The sequence below is a fragment of the Excalfactoria chinensis genome, chromosome Z (assembly GCF_039878825.1).
Source record: "Excalfactoria chinensis isolate bCotChi1 chromosome Z, bCotChi1.hap2, whole genome shotgun sequence".
Taxonomy (NCBI): Eukaryota; Metazoa; Chordata; class Aves; order Galliformes; family Phasianidae; genus Excalfactoria; species Excalfactoria chinensis.
In genome coordinates, this window is record NC_092857.1 from 73,161,232 (window position 1) to 73,175,585 (window position 14,354).

Consider the following 14,354-nt stretch of genomic DNA (forward strand, 5'->3'; position numbering starts at 1 on the left):
CTTTAACCCTTCCCTAGTCACCTGCAGTGTGCTACTGGCACACATAAGGCACCCAGGAGCAACAGTCTGATGTGTGCGCTGTGATGGTTTCAGCTCTTGGCAACCAAAGTTGAACCCCTCTCCACCACACTCTGCAGCTTTACTCTTGCCCTGGGGAAGAACACATTCACAAAAGCCCTGCCATTGTCTTTGCAATCAAAAGTAGCAGTACTGGTGACACTTACAGTCTGATTTTTCACTAAGGACTTTCTTCTTTTGTTGCACTGAGTAAACTGGAACATGCTTTACCTGTACTGAACCACTGTTAAGTTCTGTTCCCCGCAGTGCCTCGCACATCGGATGTACCTCATCCAGCTTGACTTACTGGGTTCTCCACCATCAATAAAGTGCTGCAATGTCCCATCTTGGTCATATATCTGGGGAAGAGGTCACAAGGTCAAGTAGTTAGAACAAATCATCAGCAATCATTTTCACTGCTTTGCTGGTTTCTCTCTGTGCCTTTTCCAGGAATTTATTGCCTTGAGATTTGTCATTGCATACTGATGCTTTTAGAAATCTACATGGAACAGCAGAAAAGTATTTTAGGAGATGCAAGTTTATCATGTTTCTTTTATCAAGCCAATCTTTTTGTATTAAACATGTTTGTGGTGTCTCAAAGATGTGACCATGTTTCCCAAAGAATATTTAACCTATTTTGACAGGCTGGCCTTAAATAATGAACTGCCAGATAAACAAGAAAATCTGGATGTAAAGCCTGCATTTAAATGGTTGGAACATCTGAGCAAGGGGCAGTAGTAATCCCCAAACAAGCATTCCTTCCTTTGCATCTCAGTTGCAGCAAGAACACGTACTTCAGTAACCTCACGTGGCACATAAGGGAGGCGTAGAACTAATCAGACAATATCAAAGGAGGCTGGAAGGAAAAAGAGTTGAAGACACCTTTAGAAGCTCTCTGGAATTAATGCAAATCAGCCCAAAGGGAATCAGGGTTTCCCTAACTATGGCCCCCCTGCCAAGGATGTGAGAGTCACTTGGGGTAATGTTTTAAAAAGACAGTTAAATCTCTCTACTCTGCACTGGTTGCTCCCTCTGAACTCAGAGATTAAGGCTGCTCTGGAGGAGCTGAAATGTGAAGATACATATTCCATGCACAGCTGCCCTTCTGACTTCATTAGAAATGAAATCTAGGAAGTGCTGCTCCTCAGCACAGGGTCTCACAAGCTTTTTACCTGTTACTTTTTTAGCATTCAAAGTTGCATCTGAGCAATTAGGCGTTTATCCAAAGCAAACCACATCTTCAGATCTTTTGCTTCTCCACAGATGCCATTTCATTGAATAATTCCATCCCCCCAAAGTTTTCCTTCTGCCATGAGCCTAACTTCATCTATCTCTTTGGAAGTGCTAATTTGCAAATTAAAGATGAAGCGTATTTATTGCACTGAATTGAACACCTGTAGAGGAAGCAAATGAACAGTCCTGCATTTCTATTTCAGTGTCAAGAGACATCATCTCAGAAATCAAGTGAATGTGCTCAATGTTTCTGATATAGTAGATGTGATTTTCCTGCAGTGCACACCAAGACACACACTGTAACCAGAATCCAGAGCCATATTTCCCCACGTGAGAATTTCCAGTTCAGGAATCTACTTTGCTTTTTCTCTTGACTATAAGGGATCTGAAGTACTCAGAAGTGACAGTGTTTACTGTCTATTCATTTTCATGGTGCTCACCACCATAGCAATAAACTGTTTAACATGAGGCAAAAGGCAATTTCACCAATGAAGAGTTGATAGCTTCCTGATCTCCAAATTCTATGAAGCAAGAAAGACAAAGTCAGACACAGTCAGTACTGGCAGCCATGTCTGCACACACAGGAACCTGCACAAAGCTCTGTGTGTGCGGGCAGCCCTGAGCTGACACAAGAAACATAAATCTGTCATAAAAACATGGAAACTGATCTCAGTCAGGCCGTGGCCTGGAGGACACAGCAAGTGTTGCTGGGTCTAGAGCAGGCTCTAGATTGTCATTTTTCCATCCTTGAGCATTATCCCATACCATACCAGTGTTTTCTGTTGGAGAAAATAGAAATAACAAAAGCATTTCACGGCTCTGCTTTCCATGGCTGGGAGGTGTAATCACCTTTTCCGTTACCATGAATCAACTGCGAAGGCTGTGAGAAAGAGGCAGAAGGTGCTACAAATATTGCTGAGTATCTCTTCATCTAAATACCTAGCAAAACTGCTATTAAATGCTTTATTCTTGCAAGTACTTTTGCATCAGTGACACCGTGCTTTGTCCTTTCCTAAGAGATATCACTGACGTTGCAAGAAAAACTGTGTAGTTAAATTCTGACTATTTACAAACTCCGAACTGAAGCACTCTTAGTACTGTTGTCACAGGAATGAAATTCCAGCTATAATGCAGGCACCTTATGACTGAAAGGAAAATAGCAGCACTAGATTGTGTCTGTCTAATTCGGATCTGGTAAAACTTAATTGCTTTGGCTATTATTCGTATTACCATCATGCATTTATTTGTCTACATCTGGCAAATGCTATATATGCACGTGAAGAAGTCACCATGAGTGAGCAAACAATGGCTTGCTGTAACAGAGGAAAAGTAAGCCTGCAAGAATAAGTTTTGCACACGGATTTATAGCAAACTATATGGATGGACACGCTCTCCTGCTTCTGCACTACACATGCATATGTATTCAAACATTCACAGCAGCTAATAAGAAAACAATAAAAACAACAAGAACAACAACAAAACACCACAGAGTCCCGTGATGAGCTAAATTTACTGAAAATCTTGGACTCCTTCACCAGATCACTACATCAATCTATTCTGGCATAATTTTTAATGCATTGCAGGAGTCTCAGGGGAAAAAAAAATGTCATTTCCCCAAATCCCTGTGGTGAATACATGTATCTCACAATAGTCATTGCTCTTAACTGCGGGGAAAGAAAAAATATTTATTGCATTTTTCTGCTCTGATTACTCCTGCAAATGCTACCTATACTGCCTACTGGATCTCTCCACTCTTCTGACCACAGGTAATTACTTGACTTTGTTTTCTTATGAGTGTTCATGGAGATCCTTGGCTGGTTTTGCTTGTGCCTGAAAAGCTTCAGCACATTCAGGTATTTTGTGTATGGTCTGTTCCAGGTCTGAGCCTACTGGCAGAGACCAGGGTCCGACCAAAAAAGGCTGCACTCTGTGTGACGTGCCTGCTGCTCTTCCTTAGCAATTCCCATCTAACTGACTTACTTCTTAGTTGACTCAGTGATTATTAGTAGGTTTCTAACATGTTACGTATCAAAAGACTTAGAATGCAATACATAGTATTATTCCAAAATTTCTTTTTTATATTACTCCACTTCTGTTCCAGGGTGCCAACTGAGTGGAGTGGGGAAAAAGCAGTTAGGATGCCAGTGCACTGGCACTGGTCAGTTTTGTCTTCTGTTTTTATGCACCAGTGAATTCGGTGTAAACAGCTTGGATTTACTACTTATTGGATTGATTATTGATAAGCTGGCGGAGGTAGATACTGAAAGTTACAGTGCCAAAGATGACAGCGGTATATAATGACAATAATAACATTTCTAAAGCATGCAGCATCTCACATAATTAATGCCCTAAAAACTATGAACAGCTATTATTAGGTAAAATAAACAGCACTCGCTGGAACATCTGTCACACTGGCAACATACCAAGTCAAGTCTGGACCATGTACTGTTTAAGTTGTGTAATGGATAATGCACAACGCTCTGAGAAATCTCAGATCAATACTAAGGTAGTAGTTTTGCCTGTTGCCTAGCTTGGGCAGATGGGGACAAATATGATTCCAGCACTAAAGACTGTCGTACTGCTTGCTAGTGTAGATGTCACAGAATCTCAGGGCAACAGAGCCTGGATGTAATCGCACAGCCACAGAGAAAGCCAAGCTGTGAAGCAATTTCAAACAATTTCACAGAAGAGACAGGGAGAGGAAAAGTGGTCAGTTCATTGCAGTTCGTTCCTCTCTATCTTTTGCTTTCCTTTGTTCTCTGTCCATGGCCTGGTGAAGGATTGTGTCTTTTGAAATTCTGCCTGCATTTTATTTTTTCCATTTAGTCAAATAAAAAAAGGTGTTAGCATACAGCTTCATTGACCTCTCATTTTCCTCGCAGGCAGGCTAGTCCTGAAAGTGGAGTTTCTTTTTGTATACACTTTTCTATTCTAAAATTAACTATCTGAATTATTATTATTATTATTTTAAAGTTACAAGACATCAAAAGAGATGTGAAGAAACCACAAAACATGCAAGGATTAATTCTTACCATTACTAGGCGATCCTGCTTTTTGCTCATCACTACTATTCTTATCGACATCAAACGCATATGATCACAGGATTTTCCAATCACTCAGCATTAGCTTTTCTCCCACAGTAAGTTTTACCTTTGACTTCAGTGGTAGGAGTGAGGACAGCAAAGCATATTTATGGTGGGTACATACAGAACTACAGAATCACCGGAGATCGTCGAGTCCATCCCCACACTAAAGCATGTTTCCCTATAGTTAATAATTCACCAGCTGAAGAGCTAAAAACACCCCAGGTGTACTCCAAACTACTGGGAACAGAGAAGATAGTTGTGATGAAGCAGTCTGATATGTCAGAGATGGTAGCATCCACCCAGGTTTTATCCTGTCTAGAACAATGCATGAACCTACAAAACCACAGCGAAAGTGAAGATTTCTTTACTAGTCTGGACATCTGAAGTGGGCAGTCTCTACACTGTGTGAAACACAACACGGCGAGCCTTTGTTTTTGATAATAACAATACTGCAATAACAATACTGCAGTATCCTCTACAGGTAACTGCATACCAAAAAGAGTTAAAAAACATCAAAAAGTGCAATCTTTGATAAGTGTGGATATGTAGCTGTCACTTCGTAGGAGACGAGCAGCCCTCCATATGTCCGTTTGTCACAACCACCACAGTGCAGCCCAGCCCCTGGTGCACAGACCCCTTCCTAGGGCCTATAACAGATCAGCCACTCAAACCATGTTTCTCTGACCATCAGTCACTTAGACTTCTGGAAATGGGAAGCTATAGGCAGCGAGGCCTTATTTCTTTGCCTACATGGTCATTTTTGGGCTAGTTCTGTGTCCTTTAAAGGTTACATCCATTTATCTTTGTTGCTCTTCTTACTGGTGGTGGTGCAGGGGCTTTTTGTTTGGTTGGACTTTTTTGTTTTGTTTTGTTTTTAGTTTGCTTCCCAGCGTTTTATTCATCCCCAGGCATAGAGTACTGCTGTAAGAAAAGTTCAGGACACTCACAGTGTAATAGCTTGGGGGAGAGCTTTCAGTCATACTGCTGGTAGACAAGAGCTCTACAGCCAACTTACAAATGACAAAGTAGGATAATTCTGTTGCAAGGGAGACCAAACAGCAGTCACTTTTCTGCGAGGCTCTCAGATTAGCACATGTAAGTGCGCAGTAATTTGGTTTGCTAAGGCAGCGACTGTTGAGCAAAATGCCAACGGGCTCCAGTCTTCATTATGGCACATAAACATTATTTATTTGCTAGCATTTCTAATCATGTCAAACTGGAAACAAACTGAATTATGTGCATGACTTGATAACTTAGTTGTTTAGGTTGGATTCTGTGTAGTATATCAGTGCCCAGCTCCCGCTGGAATCAACAGACTGTCAGAGGATCTCATTATCTAAAAAACTGGAAAAGTTCATGAGAGCTTTGGTTGAGGGGACTGAAAAACAGGAGACAACTAACAAAATTTCCTGAATAGATTACAGTTAAGAAGCATGGTTTAGGCAGGAAATCAAACTGCAACTGCATTCATGTTTGATTATAACAGCTGTTTAAATAATGAATGCTTTCAGACTTTAAATATTTTGAATATTAGGAGCTGAGCATCTGATTTAGAGCAGGCCCATTCTGAATAAGCATCTTCTCGCCGCTGCACACTGAATGAGAAAACTATGTCTTTATGCCTTTAGCAGTCACATCTTCCTCCTTTCATTCATTAGCTTGCTGACCCGGTCAGGCCATTTAGCAAATGTTTTAAGAACAGCTCTTAGTCTCTCTTTATAAAAGAAAATAAGAAATATAATGAAAAACAGAAGCAATCAGTGATGCATGGAAAATTCTCCAAGCACGGCCCAACTGAAAAGAAACACTGATGTTGATTGATAATAATAACATCACATAATCACATCCTTTATGAAGATCCTATCTCAAAGACTGCAGTACTTTGTAAATGACATACTGTGTTTTATACTACCTGTACAATAAACAAGCAAATTGTTCTTGGACAGTATAAAGAAATGTCTGCTCATCACATAACTCTAACTTTGATGCCTAATAAATATTATTGAATCTGTAGCAGTGAACTACACACATAAAACTGGTACGAAGAAATGGTAGTACACATGTCAGCAATCTCGTTTTACTAGAAGTGGAAACGTTTGGACAGGTTCCCTTTTCATCCGTACAGATGTTATTTCGGAAAGGCATTAGCTGTAAAAGCTTCTCATATTCTCCTTCACTTGGTGAGTCTAACTGATTTGTTTTGCCACTTAAAATACACCTTCAGATTCTTAATGGGCAGATTTATGTAAATACATATATGTGTGTATCTATACGTATCTGTGATATGGATAACATCTAAGCTTCTTGGCTCACGATGAAATAAGCAGTGTATCATTATGTAGGTATTGAAAGCTAGTTACTATAGATCATATATGTGTGTGAAATAAGTATGCCCATAACTGATCATTGGAAGTGCTTCAGCTTTTTAAGTAACTGGAAAACATTTCGTTGCCATTAAGAAAAATGTTGAACTTCATTTAAACAGTGATATTGCTTTTGAAAAATTTATGCGACACACAAAACAGTGTTTATTTCTTCTTACTTTGAATCAACACAGAAGTTTCCCAGAGCTTTTAACTAAAGTGAATCATTCTGAGCTGGGATAACCCGCAAACAGAATAGAGATCTGAAGTAAGAGAAGAAAGAGGAAACATCAGGAGTCACAACTGTATTAAAATGTTCTGCAGCAATTGCTGGCAACACAGTCCCTGAGATGCAATGCCTCCATGAAAACGTGCAGAAATTGATCCTGACAGACAATGGTCTTTAACTGCTCGCACTCCTCAGAGCCGTTTTCTACAGTCACACGTATCTGATACGGAGTGCACATCTTGAAGTATCTGCTTAATGTTCCTTCTCTTTAATCCAGCCGGCATCGTCTAGCAAATTTTATAAAAGAGAATAGTTGCCAGCAAATATTAAAAGCTATTTAGATTTAATGTTTCTCAAAGGACTATAGTATATGAAACTATAAACATTGTTTTGAACTGTCTGTGCTAGGTGAAAGACTTCATCTCACACTTAGACCCTGGTCCAGCAAACACTTATGCACATGTTGTAGTCCCATTGATCTCAATGGGACTGCTCGTGCATAAAACCAAGCATCTGTGTGTAAGCGGTTGGAGGACTGGGGCCTTATTCCAGAACGTGTCATGAGAGCAATGCACTGCTGATTATGCCAGCTTGATTGAATTGTTTTTCTACAGTTTTTTTTTAACACTAACCCATGTTGGTCCTGGAACAGGGAAGCATAACACAGAATGCACAGCAGGAGTATCTAGCAACGGGACAAAAAGGGGAGGACACTGAACAGAAGATATACATGTGAAGTTGGATATAGAATCACCAAGGCTGCAAAAGACCTCCATGATCATCTAGCCCAATCATCTGTCTGTCAGCAATACTTCCCCACAAAACCATATCCCTTAGTACCACACCTAAATGTTTCTTGACCACTTCGAGGTTTGTGTAACAACAGGCAGCAGTGACTTAGCAGGATAGGAGAAAGAAGAGCACAGAGAGAAAGGAATAAGTCTTACAGTTATGTACGCATGCAAAAGGATTTAAAAAGAGGGGATGTCCCTGGTGTACCCACTGACAAAACATGGCCTCTTCAAAGCATGCTTTTCCATGTGACAGCTCCAATACATGACTGAAAAAGCAGAGGCACTCCAGGTACAGATCACGCTGAGCAGGGATTGCTTGGTAGCAAAGTCATGGTAGCAGAAGAACATGGTGAAGCAGCAGACTTCACTTGTTCTCTGCAGTCTCCTTTACATCAGCCATAGAGCGTGGAAAGAAAAATGCCAATCCAGACAATCAAAAGGATTATGGTGGACGGTCTTTGTTACCCCAGCATCCCTGAAAACACAACTGATTCCTTTGCAAGTTAGTGACAGAGAATTTGCCATTCTCCTGCTGCTTATCAAAGCCTTTCAACATCATGAAGTAAAACTAAAAAGTGCTTGTTCAATAACTTTAGATTGCTTGGCAAACAACTCAAAGCTCCAGGAGGATCCTCTGTCATCCACTTGAGATGTTCTTTCAGCCTACTACCGTACAGTCAATACATCATCCAGATGGGCAAAGAACTAAAGGTCAAAATAGCCAACCGCAGACATCATGTGACAGAGGACAGCACCTCAGCCCAGGATGAACAAAACGAAGTTTTGGCAAATCTCATCACTCAGCATCAGGTTCATCAGTATTTCAGGTTTCCAGGCTGAAAGAGGTGAGCGGGTGCACGGCTCTGAAGCTGACTGACTGATAGCACAGTGACCTTAAAAAAAAAAACACTCTGAATCAAAAGACATTGGAAATGATTCTAAAATGCCCTGATTCTAATGCACACGAAGGAATAAGGATGGAGGGAGAGCGAGGAGGATCACTTGCTCCATTTTGACTCAGGGCTTACCTTGGAACTGACCAAGAGAGTGCCAATAGCACAAGGAGAGAACCACTCAGGAGCCTTTACTCTTGCCACTTCTGGTGAGTACACTTGGAAATCATGTTCTCAATCTGCATTTTCATAGCTTTGTGCATGAAGCTGTGACTGTGTAAAAATTAGCTTTTCCAGGCAGGGATTTGGATTTATCAGTTCCAGCCTCAGTACTCGTGGGGATACTTTCAGACATACTAAAGCATCACACATATAGAACATGTGGCATTTAACACTACTAAGCAGGCTAGATGAAGGATTTTAACTGTGTAAAAGTGCAAACAAAGTACTTTGAAGCTCTTGGAGATAGTCATTCTTTTCTTTGCCTTTAGGATGTTTTAAAGCTCTAATAGGCTCTTCTGGGTGGATTTAGATACATGCATAGCTTCTCAATGACACAGCTCTCAGTCCTGTAGTAAAACTAAACTAGGAAAAACAAGTTACTTGTAAATTGGGGGGAGGAGGGGAGGAATAAAACAAAACCAAACATACACACAAAAAAGTCAACGCTCTGAAATTAAAGCTTTCTTCCAGTCACCTCACTTTCTCACTTTCAGGGAACATGCTGAATATTACTCTGCTGTGACAACAGCATTATTGCCTAGCATAAGTGACCCACTGGGGTGTTTGGCACAGGAATGGGGTGCAAAGGGTTAGACTGAGGTGTCTAAAGATCAGTTTTCACTGCTGTTTCTGGCGGCTCTGGGAAAGTGATCCAGAAGACAGGCAGGTCTCTTTAAGTTCCGTACCCTACCTGTCAGTCCTGTGCGGATGTCTTAGATGCTTTCCAGGGCCTAGAATGGCATTACAAACCTCTGCTCAGACACTGGAATTACTCCACAGATGATGTCTGAGTTCAGCTCCTGCTCTGAAAAATGTTTGCCGCATGACTTACAGCAAGTACTTAAACTCTGCTTCTTGATCCTCCAGCTGGGATGTTGATAGTGTTTGTTGTGCACCAATTGTTTACATCCACTCTGATTTTGTAAGCAAATATGGGTAGAGACTGCCTTTACACTGGAAATGCAGAACATCTATCTCAGCAGAACATCCACCCACTGGTATAGTAGAGACTACAAAGACAGTTCTTCCTGTTCTTTTATAATCATCTTGCTGTTGAGATCCCCACACAAATGAGGAATTTTGGTAAAAATGATATATTTTAGGAGATGTACTTAACTCCTTTGCGAGTTCTAAATAATGAGGCACACCGATATTTTTAGTTTGGAAGATTTTGGAATGTCTGGAATGCTAAGTTCCCCAGATGATGATTAAAAGGTCAAGTAATAAAGTATATGATAAACTATGCTTGAGATTCCTCATAAAACAAATGAGTAATGGCTGCACAAACTGCGTTGCCGTGTTTTTATGTTAAAAAAATGTCTGCGCTGTATTATTTCTTCAAATCTGTGAGATGGGAAGGTTCTCAGGAAAGCAGCGCAGCGATGCTTAGAGGGCAGCTACCGGAGGGCTGGAGTCAGGGTCAGAAAGCAGATAGAAAGGCACACTTAGGAGCAGCGCTGGTATTCCTTGTGGGCGCACGTTGGAGAACAGAAATGGTTTTTTCCCTTCTGGAGTGCAGGCCTGGTGTTGGTAAGTCTCATGCTAATTTTCTTTGGAAGATAGTTTGTTTCTGTGAGGATTATAACATTAGATTAGAACATTGCTTGAGTCACAATCACAGGAGCCCTCCAGAGCTGTTAAGCATTTGGCATATCTCACTTATCTCTAAGGGTGGCAGGGGCCATCAATACAAAGTGGACCATCAATCAATCCGGGGTCTTCTTCAGACGCTGCCTGTCAGCTGATCAGAGGAAGACTTTAAGGAATCAGCTTTCCATTATCAGGATTTGGTCTGCGATCAGAACAAGCCACTGAACCTTTTACTTTTCACTTGGCAAAAACATACACACTGGAAAAAAGTCCTGACAGTTCATTCATTTTGCTCCATCACTGGAGCCAGATGATGTTTGACTGGGGAGACCCACCCTCTTTGATGTTGTACTCTTTTGAGAGTGCCCCGCTGTGAAAAAAATTTTCTCCTTCCAAATTAAAGAGAAATATTTCTGCGTCCAGCTGTTAAATGTGACGTTTGCCATTTTTCAGCGCGTTGGCCCCGTGCCACCTCGCAGGCTGTGTTTCAAGCCTATCTTTTTCCCTTCTCCTTCTCAGCAACAATATCCACAATGCGTTAGTGTCTCCAACTTTACATAACATCAACACCAGAAGGAAAAATACCAGTAATACCTCATTGCTCTGAACTACCGCAGCAATATTTACACACGTTTCTTCTGATTCTTTTTAATTAAAGCCAGAAATCATGTTATTACATGAAATGAAGGACAATAACCCTTAAATACAATCTAACTACAAAAAGTCAACTTGAGTTTCGTTCTGATTGCAGCAGGAAAACCACGCAGCGAAGCCTCCGAAGAGTACATTTACCAGCGAAGGGAGTGTGGATGTTATTAAGACTTGTTTCATGTGTAGTGAGTCCACATCAAGAAAAATGGCATCCGTTCAAGCAGCCCTCGCTCTGTTTAAATTAAGAGAAACTTTTCATGAAAGCTTGAATAAACATTTAGGTTTAAGTAATCAAGAAAACCTGTATCTTCTCATATTTATTAAGTGTAATTTTTAGAGTTATAAAAACCACTGTCACAAATCGTGTACACTGTAAATAAAGGGCGGACTCATCACTGCGGTGTTTTGCTTCTCTGCTGAAGTGAATGAAACACAACAGGTTCCAACCGCTCTTCAGCTGAAGCTTTCCTTCATCCTTTTCGCTTCCATATTTGCTGACATGGAAAGGGATCAATGTCTGATAGATTTTGGCAAGCTCATTGTTGCAAACCCGTGTTTTGCAATTATTCTCAGACTGTGACCAGCAAATCTGAGTAATTGCTTATGTGCTCATGAATCTTTACTCTGTGAAAATTAAAACCCAGACCAAAACCTCAATAGATGAGAGTGGAAGGACGTATTTTGGAAAATTACTTGGGCAGTAGTAAAAATGAAGCATTTCCTTCTGGCTGTGCACATTCTAGATTCCTGTATCCATACAGCCCAGACAGATCTGATCTAGAAACGAGCAGTAATGCTGCAGCCCACTCTTTGTTTACACTACATATATTCAGTGATTTAGGAATAAATACATAGTAATGCCTCCTGTACAAGCACAGCATCATAAGATGCCCTCTGCTAACATGGAGCTATAATATGGGCTTCAGTCTCATGTTGAAGAAGGTCCACAGTGGGATGACAGATGTCCAAGCAATATACAGATGCTGACAGAAACAGTGCTGGCAGTTCAGAAGGGGGCAAGCTGCATCTTCCCAGAAGTAATCACACACTGCCATTCTGCCACCCCTAAAACTTGTACAATACACGAGTATGTTCTGTGGTTACCTTCTGTTGGATTTACGTGTTGTGCTGTTTCAGGACTATACAGCACCCTGTTAAAAGAATAATGTCTGTGCTATTATGGTTCTTCTCCATCCTCATTTCTAATTAAATTAAGGAACATTTTTCTTACCATCAATTCGTGTACCTAACCGATGCCATCCACAACTCTCTTTACTTGCCAGTACTGTCCCAGTAGATACTGTCTCATCATGTTCCTTTTTAATGCCCCTCATTTTATCAAGGCAGCAGAAAACCGCTTGAGAATGCCAGTGAAACAGAGGGCTGACTGCAAAGGATCCTGTTTCAACCATTTTTGCATGCCCATCTTTAACACCAGGAACCTTGGTTCTTCCTTCCTGCCTTTCTCACCTCTGCTCTTCATGACAAAATAATCTTAGGTACCAAAGAGTTTTAAGTAAAAATTTTGGGAGCATTTGTGTGGACTCGCACAGAGGGTGCTCATAAAGCTTCAGGAATGGGAAAGCAGTTTGATCCACAAGTGCACTGGCCGTAAAGGTCGGCTTCTACACAACAGAACACAAAGCAGATGTGTGAATTAAAGATCAGTAGAAGCAGTCCTTGTAATGCATGGTGACATTTTTAACAGTGGAATGACACATGCAAAATGAGTTGCATTTCTTCCCCACGTTTCAGTTCTAAAAATCAAGGTAAAACAAACTAGCCCTTTTTAAAATTGTTTTCTGGCCATCCCCAAAGTTTATCATGGTGGGGACATTAACCAGTATATGACAGAGCTGCATGAACAATGAGTTTACTGGGCACAGCTCCGCGATATTTGTAAACTAATAATAACAACAACAAAAATGCCCTGGAGCAAGCTATTTTGGAAAAAAAAAAAAGTAAAATTCATCTGGATGATTTCAAGATTTTATAAACTGTAAGAAAACGTTTCATTACAAGCTTACTGAACTTTAGAAATGAAAGTAGTTCTGAATGGAAAAATGAACTTTCTGTTTAGAAAATGTAAGAACAGCATGTTTAGATGATTTTGAACCATTTTCCCCAAAGTTTTATTCATCGAGAGTTTTCCTGAAACTGACATTTTTATGCAAACAGTTTTAGTTTCTCAGCATTCTCTGGGGGGAAAAAGAATTGTTTCCTTGGAAAACCTCAACAATTTGTAACTAGTTATCTGCTGTACAGCAGTGATAGCCCATTAAAGGCATACATAAAAACAGTCATGGCACCTAAGAGCTTGCAATCTACAAGACACAGATAAGACTAAATGAATTGGGAGACCCAGAAAATGTGATGAAAGCATAACCTTTCCCCACTCCCTTCTTGTCTCTCTCTTTCTCCCTCATGCACAATCACAAAAATTCTCTCCTTAAATACGAAGAGATTAATAGGGAGTGCAATTTTGCAGTTTTCCAGAGCTAAGCAGGAACGGTCCCTCATCCCCTTGGCAGAAGAGAGAGGCCTTTTGTGTTTCCCTGTGGGGCACAGAGCTCCGCCAGCTACAATCACAGAGAAAACGAGCCCTGAATCTCTGTCAAACAGGTCAAAAATGAAGCCCTTTCCTTGCTAGATGCCTGTCTGCTGGAAAGCATCCTGAAGAAGGGGCTTGGGAAGCCAAGCCATGTGGACAATGAGAGAGTAAACCCTTATGTTCTATGCAAGCAGCTCCTCACAATGAACACGTTCCTGCTAGCAGTAGGCAAATGAGTCCTTTTCCCATTCTTTTAGTGCCTCACAGCAGACTGCTGGACAGTGCTGACTGTCCTAACTGGCTCAACCACTACACTAGAAAAATGAATGATTAAGGAAATAACTGTCTGTGTATCGACTCTTATACATATACTCAGATTAACTGCTTTAAAAGAATTTGATGAAGCTGTAATAAAAATTAATTTATCCGTAGAAAGAAGAACTTCTTGTTCTCCTATGGCAGATTTATGATTTCATGCAGACATGAGTGTCCTACAGTTCACCCTTTTTAATAAGTAATCTTTAAAAATACATAAAATATTTGTCCTAATGAAGTAATGGTTTCCTAAGGTTTTGCTTCTTTTCTGTACTGCCTACAGTTTTATGTCTTTGTTGAAATGTGTCACTTCTTAAATTATGATGTTTTTCTTAGTCCACTATATTCTTTTTCTAACCCACACTAAGAA

At 40.6% G+C, this 14,354-nt stretch overlaps 1 protein-coding gene across 1 annotated transcript in view; it reads right to left on the minus strand.

Annotated features, from left to right (window-relative positions):
- Positions 1 to 14,354, minus strand: part of PRDM6 (PR/SET domain 6) — a 68,428-nt gene that overhangs the window by 22,820 nt on the left and 31,254 nt on the right. Inside the window, exon 3 of the mRNA XM_072360282.1 lies at positions 289 to 416. Within this exon, the coding sequence (XP_072216383.1) occupies positions 289 to 416 (128 nt within the window). The remainder of the gene's footprint in view (positions 1 to 288; positions 417 to 14,354) is intronic.